Source organism: Ascidiella aspersa, chromosome 2 (assembly GCF_963924565.1).
Source record: "Ascidiella aspersa chromosome 2, kaAscAspe10.2, whole genome shotgun sequence".
In the NCBI taxonomy this organism is placed as follows: Eukaryota; Metazoa; Chordata; class Ascidiacea; order Phlebobranchia; family Ascidiidae; genus Ascidiella; species Ascidiella aspersa.
Genome location: NC_139448.1, coordinates 28,229,883 through 28,243,118, shown reverse-complemented (window position 1 = coordinate 28,243,118; position 13,236 = coordinate 28,229,883). Strand labels below are relative to the sequence as shown.

General features: G+C 41.9%; 1 protein-coding gene across 2 annotated transcripts in view; it reads left to right on the top strand.

Moving 5' to 3' along the window:
- LOC146164682 (S-adenosylhomocysteine hydrolase-like protein 1) overlaps positions 1-13,236 on the top strand; it is a 33,390-nt gene that overhangs the window by 4,545 nt on the left and 15,609 nt on the right. For both annotated transcript variants that reach the window (XM_083382048.1, XM_083382049.1), the window contains exon 2: positions 540-630. In XM_083382048.1, coding sequence (XP_083238174.1) covers positions 540-630 — 91 coding nt within the window. The remainder of the gene's footprint in view (positions 1-539; positions 631-13,236) is intronic.

Below are 13,236 nucleotides of genomic sequence, written 5' to 3'. Positions count from 1 at the left end.
AGTCGGCTAAGCCGTGCGATATGCCAAGACGACCTATTACCCAACCGTGAAGTGTCGTCACTCGGAAAGTTAGGATAAAAATAAAACTTCGTTCCCCTTGGTAAGCTCTCTAGACGAAATTCCGATGGAAGCACCCTTTGTCAGTTGGCTTTGGTCGACTAGTTCAGCTTTACGGCCATAATTCCACGCCTTTTACGATTCCCAGCGTTGAAATATGAAAATTTATGGGAATATACGAAATGCCCGAACACAGTACAAATGGACAAAGATCAAACACGGGGTTTCGGTCACCCTTGAAAAACTAGGATAAAATTGGCTGTTTTAGTTTAATGCGTTTCTAATAAACAATTACAATTCAGTTGTCAGTTTTATAATACACAACTTTATAGGAGTGTCAGACGAAAGTAGTGCATTGACTGCGTTCTGATATACATGGCAGGCTACTATTTCTGACTTAGATGCTGGTCCCTTTTGAAAGCCATTGTTTAAAACAATGTATTATGCGTTAGCAACTGTTTAACCCCTTCACCGTTTTGCAGCAAATTTCGTTCGTGGAGGACAAGAAGGTCCGGAAGAAGCGGTCTATGTCCAGATCGATCAGTGCTTCATCTGCGGACAGTTTCAGTTCCGGTAAGAATCATTGTTTTACCGACCTTGCGTAGTTTTTTATATTAAAACCTCCTAGACATAGAGAACTTTAAATACAACCAAACATGCAAGCTGTACTTATAGTTGTGTATTAATTAAATACGCTTTTTCCAAGCTTTTGTAAGCTTTTTTATGCTATGCTTTTGATGGCTATGTGTGTTGTTTGTTATGTGTACTACTACTATACAACGATTGAAGTTGAGCAACCTACGTCACGAAGAGATGACAAGTAGATGCGTGTTGCTTGTACTTGACAACTACAATAAACAATTCAATGCAATTGAGGACTACAATGAACGTTGCCCATACCCTCGCTGTGGCTGACAAACTCGTTATCCAAACTAGGCAATCTCTCAGGATTAAATCGTCTGCAGCACCCCCGCTTTTTCCTGGCAAGAATGCCACATCCTGTTCCACTATTTGTTTTGCGAGTGTGTATCCCGATTGCTACTCCCGCAAGACTCGCTCGACCAATATCACTTCATTGACAAAGAGGCGTCAGTTCCTTAATGGCTTTCTGTAATGTTGGTCTATGATGCTTTAGTATGTGGTTTACCGAAGCAAGCTCATTTTGATTTCTTTATCGCCACCTTGTGTCTACTTTTGACGACGAAACCGCACCGGTGTGTGGCGCTGTTACGCCGACCGCTCGACCTGTCGTTGGGTATTTTTATTCAAGAAAATCTGCGTGGATGCTCATTATTGGCCCTGGCTCATTGCTTAACCTGAATTGGTAATGAGAGAGAGATAGAGAGAGAGTCACCTTAGAAGTAGCGTCAAGTTTAAAAGGTTTGTTGGAAACGTTACGTGTTACCAGGGCAGCATTCACACCTTATGTGACTGACCATCGTCCATCAAGTCGGCTGCAAATTATCTCTTTGTGTTGTGAACGCATGACTTTCGTCAGAAACTCTGTTATTTCCGCTATCCAGCTTTTGGTGGTTATTGAACGGCAAACTAGGGCAACTCAAGACGTAGCGAAACGCATAGAATCGATCTATCGATTTCAGGAGTAGCCGCAGCAAATGTAGCGACGTTTCATATTTGCTCGACTTCTATATGTCGACTGGGAAAACACACCTCTGCTTTCTTCTTTTGGTGTTTTTATGAATATCGGGTACATTTGTTTGTCACCCGTGCCTGTATAAAACGTCTTGGTATGACCGCATTTTAAAGGTTGGCGTTCGGCAAAACGTGCTAAGAACAAGCGTAAGGTCCTAATGATACTCTTTTCGCATGTGAGCTACTCAAAACAGGGCATGGTTCCTGGCTGCAAGTAATAAATAGGTAGAGAAAGGTATTTTTGTTTATATTACAGAAATACAGCTGCTAACGATTTGGATGGCCATCTGTTATCGCCTAAACTCAAATTTTCAACCTTCGTGCACATTTGCAAGATCAGACCAGCAACTTTACGTCAATTTAATTAACTTACTCTAAGTTGTTTTATGCAAATACAAAAAAGGTCTATAGAATGACCTGTTGCCAAGTAAACACCCTTCGCTTTGAGCTTTCAGACGCACAGAGAACGAAAAACGGTTTGACCAAACCACAAAGAGTCAAGGTTTTGTGTCTTGTTGCTCACCTAGAGCGTTTACATTGCCGATTTTATGATCCCCCACTGTTTTTAAACCCGCTCTTAGGCCGACCCCCCACCATTCTAAGGAAATAAAGCTAAAAACTAAGGTGACTCATGCTTTTGAAGAGGTCATACCAACGAGCAACTAGGCGACGCCCGCTGTAAATTACGCGACCATTGCCCGGCTGTAAAAACGCCACGAAAAGCGATTTTCGTGCCATTCGTTGCCTGTCCAATGTAGACCCGGGTTAATAGTTAACTTAAAGCCTGTTTTGACCGAGACCCTGAGTGTTTTGCTCGACTTGCTAATCCGTTTCGTAGCAGTGCGAACGCGCCCAGCGGTAGATGTAAGTCAATAACGAGCCGGTATTTCGCTGACTTTGAACAACTTACTCATTTTGACCGCATGTAGCAGGTGTAATATTAATATCAACATCGTTTTGCTGACATTTTTCAGTTTTTGCTTTGCGCTGCGAAAAGCGGTAAGCTTGCTTTATCGTTATCGCCCATGTTTTTTGTGCACCAAACACTGACCCACGCATTTTCCGTCCTGCTTTAACGCCTTAATTCAGCAATTTTAAACCTTTTATGGTTTGCGGCACCCCTCAAAAACGTTAAATAGATTTTCGTCACACCGACTGAAATTTTCGTTTTTTTCGGGTGTTTCACTGAAATGTCACATAAATGGAACTGGAACAATACAATCCACCTAAAACATGTAGGAAAATGTCATTTTATTTCGGTTGAGGACCACTGCCTTAACTGCTTGGTGAAAGCCAATAAACCTTGTGTAGGCCTTCACCAAGAATTTTTTTACCGCCTCTTCTTTTCGCAGACCGGTTGTTTGCTTCTTTCGCTTTGTGGAGTAGATGATTTTTGTAACCAGCCACGGATCTTTTCTCTTTTTTGTTTAATCAGCCCAAGCGACGCTTTCGATAAAGTTCAAGTTTACACTCGGCTTTAATAAACAAAAAAATTGTTTGCTAAATCAAACTATCTCTTCTTTGTAGCACTGTATCAGTCGCGGCTGCTGTTTAGGTGAATTTGGTTTGCCTAGAATTGGCCTTTGGTGTTTTCTGATTCTTAGTTTAGGATCAAAAACTCTATAAACTTCAAATTTAGGAAGCGCCTTGCAGCAAGTTTATTGAGCCGACGTGATCGATTTTTGTCGCCCAAGTCAGAACGCGTCCGCCGTTCCGAAAAGATTAACAGCCGACGATCGTTTTACGACCCGATTTTCGATTTGCCGCCCTTGTCTATTGCCCGCGCCGGATCAAGCGGGTTCGCTCCTGGGTCGATACGCCGGCGGAAAGGACCTTTAAGTCGGATTGCACTCTGCAGCGGAACAGAACCGACTTGGTCTTTTCCCCTGATAAAACCCGCCCGAATGTGCTTGCACACGATGGATTGACCGTCAAAAATCTATACCACGTATTATCAATTGACAGTAGAGCCTGGTTTGTCAAGCGTGGCCGAATGGAAAGCGAAAAATATACGCCCCTTTAAATTGAAGGCAAATCTCGAGCTTTCTTATGAAGAGTTCAAGAGGCCCGGAAAGTAAACAAAGAGCCTTTCTAAGTGCGTTTTAAGTGGCACCGACAATTAAATGACGGTATAGTTGTCGATGCACTAGGCTTACTGGCCAATAGTAATAACAGGGCGAAGATGTCTCAGAATTGTAGTACTTTAAACAAATAATTTGTTTTTTTGGCTAAAGTTTATTATAAAAAAACTGTATATCTATATGTTTTAGTCGTTATCTGATACTCAAAGAATCGTAAGGCAATTAGATTAAAAATTAAAACAAGGCGATTTAATACTTACACCGCATTTCTCGGAGATTCGCATTGAAAACATTTAAATACATGTTTTTCGATGTTTAAATTTCTGTGAAAACGTGTCGCTGCGCCTAAGGAATTTGGCTTAAGCAGATTACCATGAACAGCGTGATGAGTGTTTATGATCTTGCTGCGGAAGCTTGTAATGCTGAAACAAAACACGATAGGTGTTGGACTGTTTATGCGTTGGCGCTAGGTCGCGAAATGTCTCGTTGCGTGCCAGATGTGTATCCGTAGTTTGGCGAAAGCGCATTTAAACGCGTGCTTACCTTTTAATTGACAGTGCGTGATAATGCTATGTCGGATCACCTGCCGTGATGTATATCAAATTTCCGATTAACAAACACCGACATGAATAATTCAACGGTATATATTCAATAACGTTGGCCGATTAAACGCTTGCCCCAGCACAGGTGTCTGTTTTGCTCTAATACGCCACTGGCCAATTCCCACCGTAATAAGAGTTGACATTAGACTGTTTGGCCCCAGTTTGAATTTCGCAGTAAAATTGTCATCGACGTCCAGTTTACGTTTTTGTTTGCTGTCACAGAGATTGATGCTACTCCTGAGTGTGAGCAGACTATCGAAGTAACTTTGAAGAGCAAAATCAGCATTGGGTTATGGTCAGCCAAAAACTGTAAAATCCCGTGTAGAACATGTTTATTGGGACCCGGGATATAACCACCAACATATTTTCAACAAACTTGGGACAGGTTAATACAGTGTGTGCTGTGCAGTTCGCCACATGGTCGTACATCGCCGCAAAGGTGAATCGCAATGTTCGACAGTCGCCCACCACCACAAAAAATACCAAGCGTGACTCCGAAATACAGATTAGAGAAAAACAAGTCCATGATACGCAACGTCGAACGCTAGGCACGTCTGGACTGTCAAGTAATGGGCAGCTAATGATCCAATCACTTAAAGTGGGTTCGGAGGTCCACTGTGCTTGCATTTACTAGAATATTAAGTCACAATGCGAAATGCTGATTAAGCAGATGTACTTAGAAAAAGTCAGACAGCAAATAATCTAGTCCTAGGCTTACACATAGAGCAGGGTTTCTCACTTGTGAACCCTTAGGGTACAAAGTTACTTATCTAAGGTGCCCTGAGGATTTTCTTATAAGCAATTATGTTGTTTAAAGACTTAAAATGAACGGCGACTCAACTCCGTAGTTGGGTAATGTAACAATACGAAGTTAGGAACAGGTTTGCTTTGCGCATTTCGGATAAAGCTCTGAGAATAGGCCAATTTTACTCGTGTCTGCTGGGTAATTACAGCCATTTGAATAGGTATTAAGGATAGGGGGGAATCAGCTATATATAATAGTGGGAAATTACAGCTATTTGAATAAGTATTAAGAATAAGTACACGTACAGAAAAAGCATAGCTTTTTTCAGTTAACGCCGCCAAATCTTTTAAACGACGTGCCATTGCTTGATTGATAGACTGACCTAATGCCAGATGCCATTCGAGTAAAACCGTTATTTTCGTAAAAATCAGAAGCAAAGCTGTCTTGGCTAAGTCTTATTTGTCGAGCAAAATAGAATAACATTTTTCATTTTCCTAGAAAACCCTTAAAATCTATTTACTAGAATAACTAGATGGTCGACCACTTAACATGTATGATGCCTATAGTAAAAGTCGTTTGTTTTTCCAATTAACAGCAAAACAGTCCGGGGGACTAGCTCAAGATGTTTGCTGAAATGGCAAATCAATATTTGTTATAAGCGCAGCCTAAATTCCTATAAACGCTATGAACCTACTTACATAAACCCACGCTACTTACATCCCAGATGCCCTAAAAGTAAAAACAGTTGTTCGTTCGATTAAAGGCAAGGCGATTCAGCAATTAATCCTTAACGTTGTTTGAACTATCCTTTAAAATCCGAAAAACGAGATATTGGTTCTTATCACAGCATAGTGGCTGGCACAGACTCCCTGGCTATAGTGGCGTCTACTCTGCGGTCGCCCGACCTCGATTGTGCGGTTGCAAGTGCCTGTACCTCGGCTATCGTCAGTCTCCTTTCAATCACTAATGTGCCCGTCAGATCGTGTGCCCGTGAAGCACATCCGCCATTGAACTAGAACCACGCTCTGCTGCTGCTGCTTTCGTTTTAACGCATTGCCTACGCGAAAGCTAAAAATAAACTGCTGTATCTTTCAATGCCTGCTTTCCGCCGTTTTCGCCCCACGCGGCATTTAGATCAGAGATTAGGCAACGTTGGTTGTACTGCTTTTGTTTATATTTTAATTAAACAGGTCTTCAGAGGACGCCTTGTAGTATACGTAAGCGTTAGTAAGGTAAATAACGTCCACATTGTCTCTGTGCTGTGCTGCAAGAATTCACCAACTGATAGGTTGTACACAGTGCCCTTAACGGACTGTTAAAGCTGATGAAATAGCTTTCTGCCTAATTAATGCTGCACCTGTTTACAGTCGCGCATGGGGCCTTTTTATGACGGCGACAAAGATTCATTGCTGTGTTTTCCTTCCTTTTATGCGGCAAATTCGCTCGTAGGTTGTTTGCGGTGTCGGTCGGTCTCTCTTTTCAGGCATTCAACCTGCGTTCGCGTGTTGATTGCAGTATTTGATTCCATAGAAAGCTTCAACGCATATAACGTTTAAAACACAGGCAGTATTTCATAAGCTGAATGGTATTTTGCTCAATGCAGTTATCTGAATCCGTTAATTAAAATGATGCTGTTTTTTCTATATTGTTTAGATTTCAGTTATGAAAAGGATTGCATTGTGTGCCCCGTGCCCTGTGCCCCGTGCCCGCATCAAGTGGGCGATTGTATTAACGGCCCACAGTAGCACCATAAAAGTGTCCCAATTTATTAATAATGTTTTTCGAACGTCTAGTGAAATTGCTAGATGGTAGGTTTTCCTAACCTAAAATCTGTAATGTTGTGAGTTAACAAACGGCCAAGTGGAATTTGTTGACTGTTAAGGAACATAGCTTTTTACAGAAAGGTGGTAAAATTCTATTTAAGTGTATATTTTACCACTGAAAGATCGCGATTACGCAAAGGCCGCGCTACAAGACGAGAAACCATTTCTAGGGACTGAGGAAACTATAACCATATCCTCTGCGCCGATTCGTTTGGCAACTATTTTCAACCGTCTAAGTCAATAGCAGCAGCACATAGCACGCTGTCCAGTTGTGTGTGATTTATGAGCCAAAAACAGTCTCCGCAATGCCCCGGCCATAAACCGCTGTTTACCTTCGCCAAAGTCGCTTATATTGTGGTCGTTTGGGTCCGAGCGTCGTCGCGTTACCACTCATTGTGCAAACTCTCGGGCATTCAACAACGCCCTGTTATGTTCACCTTCCAGTACTTTCGTGACTAACTCGGCTAGGCAGCGCTTATGACTCGATGTCAAAGCTCGCTGTAAATAGGAAGTCTTTGACGCGTTTTAACGTTGACTATCAAGAAGTGACGTTTCCGGTTGTAGCGCGCACTGACCAAAGCTGGTGATTTTGACTCTTTAGACCCGATTGAACTGGATTGATTTTAATGAGTCCGATTGCTTGCGCTATTAGAAGTTAATATCGATTCGAAAGCGGTATTCTGGCTATCGCAAAGTTACTCAGTTACTTAAATGCAATTCGTAGATAGCTTAAATCAGGACTTTTTAACTGGGGTCCGCAGTGACCTATGGAAAGGGTTCGCTGGACAATAATTTCTTATGAAGTAATACGCTTTGCAGGGCAGTGATTAAGTTTAATGAAGTTAAAATAATACGTATTTATAGTGTTTATCCCATTTGTTGCTGGTCAGTAGATCAGGTACATTTTAAGTTGAGACAGATTAAAAGCATCCCGTATCTGATGTATCTGATGGACGGAGAGGGGGTTTCACACAGTAATGTGAATAGGCATGGTGGTCCAATAACAGAAGAATTTCAAACGGCCTGACTTGAACTATATCAACTTGAAAGGGGATTTGGATCGCGGTTGGCAGTCATATTTGCCGCGATCGCCCTGGACGGTTTTCACGCAGTTCACCGCAAACAAGCAGAATGCAGCGAGCGACGGTTTAAGCAAAGCGGTGATGCCACGCTGCGCTCGCGGGCATGACCAAAGTCGATCGAAGAGGATTACGTGGAGCCCCGTTGGCCTAACTCTGACGGATCACTCCAAGCCGCGGCTAATAACCGCAGTTTCGCCGCTAATTATTTCGCTTTGGCAGATCGCGCTGGTCAAAACCGTTCGACCAGGGCCAGACTAATTAGCTTGATCCGTTTGATGTTTGTCTTGCTGAGTTTAGCCCTCAGCAGGGGCGGCGAAAGACAGGCAAGCGCTAAGACAACATAGCCTAATGCGCTTTTGCTAGTTATTTGCATTATTTCTATTACTACAGGAAAAATAGCTGCGGCGGTATATATTTGCTAAATAGCTTTTGTTTCAGTGTTGTTTCAATCTCGAGGTGGCAACCCAAAATTGGTCGACATTCAATTTGATTGGGCCGCCGGCAGTAGTTTTGTATGGTATTATTAAAATTGGTTTCGGACAAGATTCTCTAAAATTTAAAGAAAAAAATGCGAAAGAAATGATGTATCAATTACTGAATTAATGGTAGTCTATTACGTTTTGTTTGCATGTAAAGAGTTGAGTGAAAAGAAAGAAGTCTCCAAATATATTTTTCTCACTCTTAATAGATGTTCTCCACAAAATACGTTTATGTAATTTTGGTTTAGTGCTGGATATAGCGCTTGAGTGTTGTTTGTCATTTTAAGGTTCCTTCAAAAGAAAACTAGCGTTTTAACGTCTGCAGATTTGTGTAATCCAAAGCGGGGATGCTCCGCCTCTAGTGCCACTGTAATTTCGAGTCGACGCCCCCTTGATTAGCGATTCCAATTTACAACTTACATGGTCGTTAACTTATCGACCGCGCAATCACGACGACTCTACTGCGAGAAAACTTAAAACAGATTGTTGTCAGTGCTTCTCTACGACCGCTCAGCCTCTTACGATGACGAAGCGATAACATATTTTCATTATATCTTGTTGTTTTGGGCCAGAAAGTTCCATTTTTGTACAAGGGCGGATGACAAGCCTCGAGGACGCGCGAAGGCTGGCGGCGATTATCTTCAGATGAAACGTGCCTAATCTCGAGCTGCTCGCGAATGGAAAATCGCAATCGTCCGGCGCAAATCCGTTTCCAATCAGCGCAGTCCTGATCGCGCTAAGCGTGACCAGGCGGCCTTGGGTGATCGATAAACCGTCGGTCTATTAAAGTTTAAATGTCCGCTTTTTTTCTTCCACTTTGTTACTGTATCTGTTTACTTCTGCCGAGAAGCGCCTGGCGACCTTCCGCGAAAGGCAGATTTGCGTCACTGCACTACATGCCTAAGTCGTGATTTACGAACGCCTGCGACAGAAACAACACCTCGGCGTCAAAAGTGATGTCTTCTTATTTGCTGCACTAGGCGAATGTCGACAGCTTAGTTGCATCTATCTCAAACAGTTTAGAATAGAACTACCATTTGTTAGTCAACTTGTGCGAAAAGGCGTTCTGTAGCGGTGTCAAATTGTCAGCGGCAATCCATAAGGTTTGTGATGAGCATTAGTTCTTTGGTATGTAGTACTGGGGGCGTTAGTCGAGAGGTCTAGGCAAGGTAATTTAGGCCAAGTCAAAAGAGTTATTGTGCGCTGGTAATCTCGGCCATTATTTCGTAATTCCAGCACGATATGTGGCCTGCTTTTTTATCGCCAAATTGGACTGGGCTTTGTTGCAAAGAAGCGGTGCCGCGCGCTAAATCACCCTACCCCTTACAACGGACCAATGCGCCGCAACCGTACAATGCTGTCTATGCGCAGGATGTCATCACGGTTTGAAGGTCCTGCTTCGTTGGCTCGGCATTATGATTCGCCACTGTTGCCTCAAATCCAGGACGAGACATATAACTCCCGTAATAGGAAGCGGAATTGCGCCGGAGGAAGTCGGTGAAATTTAGTTCTCATCGTTGTTTAGGCTAGCTTTGCTGGTTTTTGTGTAAAAAGTTAGTAAAATTAGGTGTTTACCAATCTTTAGGCTAGCGTCGCTGCACGTGCATTGTACAATTCTCCAGGCGCGTTGTTAAAAATGCTTTGAGCAGTTAAATTAATTGTAATTTTGTATAAAAAGTCAGCAAAATTGAGTTCTTACCGTTCCTTAGGTTAGCTTCGCTGCATGTACAATTCATTAGGCGCGTTTTGATGAAAGTTATTTCAGTAGTTTCCCTCATTCCAATTTAGTGTCCGTGTGATTAAATGGTAAAAATGTTAGACTGTGCCCTTTCGTCCACGTAAAAATGAACTACAAAATCGATTTCTTTAGATTGGCGTCGAGCAAGTGCACATACCAGCCTGCCCCCCCCCCCCCCCAAGTGGTTTTATAGGATCTTCGATTGTACGGAGACTTGTCTCCCGTTGAACTCGCAAATCCGCCGAATTCGCCTTGGCCGAATCGCGACCAACTGCTGTGTTCGTTTGTGTGAAGCAAACAGAGGGGCGCTGATCTTTAGGGAAGGTCCTTACTATTAATTTGAGCATATTGCGAACGGGCTCATTCCCAGCTTCGCCGCAGCCAAGTTCGTCGCGTAGCAGAAAATAGTTGTGAGACATCCGTACTTCCGTGTAGAGATAGTCGCCACCGTAAATGGATGTTGCTGTGACTCGTGACTGCTCGATTGCTTGTTTTGTGTTGATGAAACTATACAAAAGCAGATCGAATAGCATCTTTTGTTTACCAGTTAAATCAGATTTTTGGTCGCTTTAAAGTTTAAACTATGAATGATTAAAGAGCAAGATTTGGTTTGCTTTTCAAGTTTTTCGAAAAAAGACAGTAACTTTTAGTAATTGTACATTGTAACTAAATAGGTTGCAGATAGGTGTTGTCCTTGCCCAAATTGACAATCCTGGTTGATTTAGCGTTGAGATAAAATGCGTGACAGTTTGTAAATATTGCGAGGTAACGTTAATTGTCGCATTCGGTTGTCCTTGTGCTATACAAAAACCCCAACCATTGTAAATTGAAAGCACGTTTAGCAGCATCAGCCAATGCTAAAAGCGCCCGAGTCACAAAGTTTGCATTTTTAAATCAGCTGCACGCTTGTGTGGTCAAATAAAATAAAAGTCACGCCCAATTTAATCGAAACTTTTAATCAGCGAGCCGATGCCAATGTAATTTACTGCCATCCAGCAGCTGTATTCGGGTTTTGTTGTATTATTTGGTAAATGTGAACGCCTAGAAGAAGCCTTGTTTATACTATGTGCTAGTCGTATGTGGTCGAAAAAAAAAAAAAAATACATTTAGAGTTTGTGTCAAGTATGAATAATGTTGTTTTGTAATTACAACAACGTTCTTATTAATTTAGGTACACATTGTTTTCAGTGATGGAAAGACATTTATTTTTGCAGATAAAGTTTGTTTTTGAAGCGTAGTTGTCAGAGCACTTCAGCATCAAATAAATTATTCATGTTTATGATGTATGTAAAACGTGAGCAATGTAAAATAAATATATCAGCAACTTGAGGCTACAAAAATGCCCTACAGACCCCAGCAACGACATCTGCATAATTTTTGTTCAGAACAGTTAATGTTGAGAAGTGTTTGTCTGAAGTTGTTTGGACAGTCTTTCACCCAGATCGATTTTTTTATGCTTCTAAATGTAGCAGCCCGACGTACCTCGAAATATTGCCAGACAAATTAATTTCCAGTTGTCAGTGTCAAGACGCGACAACAAAGCGCCGTTTTAGTTAGGCCGTCCTTCGCTTTCAATATGCTGTTTATTTAAACTTTCAGTGTATATAGAAGGACTCCGGTGCGGTCTATAAGTAAACTGAGCGTAAAACTTAAAAATATGGGAAAGATTGTGTGTTTGTGTCCATTCGTAGATCCAACTTTACAGCAACATTTTCCTATAGTCTTACACCAACCAATGCATTAAAGCAAAGAAAACTGGCGTTCTTAGAACCCTTGGTTTCTAGATTAGATTTAGGGGTCCATATTGGGTTATGTACAACATAAAAAAATTGAATAAAACTTTCAAAAGAAAATAATTAATTGAAAAAAAACGTTTTGTCGCCTTCTCCTTCAAATTATATTTAGATTTTTTTGTTTCACATTTGTTGGACTGAAAACAACAGCAGGTTGCAGAAGGTTACTTGTTTTATGACGTCATCTTTTAAATTTTCCTGTCGAACCTCGTTCAAGCCAAGCGAACCCAAAATACAAAATATAGTTTAGATTAGATGTCCGCGTAAGAAAAAGTTTAAGAACCCCTGCATTAAACAGTGTTCACTTAGTATTCTTTAAGTTAATTGCTAAGAAGCGTATGTAGCCTTCATCATTTGCTTGGCTTTGTTTCCGTAAAAAGAATACCCGACATGTAAGTAAATGCGGCTTGTATTTTCCTGTGACAGATGACTGTAAACATACGCTAAAATCTGAAAGGAAAACTGAAAATAAAGGACGGCTTGTCTGTCGGATTAAGAAGCCCGATTTGCGTAGCTCAAGAAAAACAAGCAAGTAAACAAACAAACTGCCATGAGTCTGAAAAGCATGTCGTCCGACACGCTCAAGGTCAAAAACGGCTTCCTCAGCGAGCCGCTAGAGGTGCACTTTGACCTTGCCGAGTCCTCCGACGAGGAAGAGAGGATCCGACTCAATAACATCCGGAGGAAGAGCAAGGAGATCCGACGGCCAAGTATCACGCTCTCGCGCGAGTTTTCCACAACCAGTACAGGTGGCTGCTTTGCCAGCGAGTGTGTCCGATAGGTTACACCAGTGCTTCTTAAACTTTTTTAGATTGTTCACCCCTAGCATCTATCTCCAGATTTCATTCACCCTTGTCTCATGATATGATAAAACTATCTCGTCTATATATAACAACATAATATGAACACCCGGAATATCCGCCTTGCTCGCAAGCTATCATCCATTTCTGACGGTTCACCCTTATTCACCCCTTATGGCTGGTTCACCCCTGCAAAACTTTTATTCACCCTGGGTTGAACCATTTACCTGATTAAGAAACACTGCGTTACACCAATTGATGGTTTTCAACCTTCCACGAGTGTGTCTGATAGCTTGCAGGTACAGGTTACACAAATGTTTTTCAATCGTCTTAAACAAGTGACACAACAGCGTGGAATTTCGGCCCCGAATGAAAGACAAAAT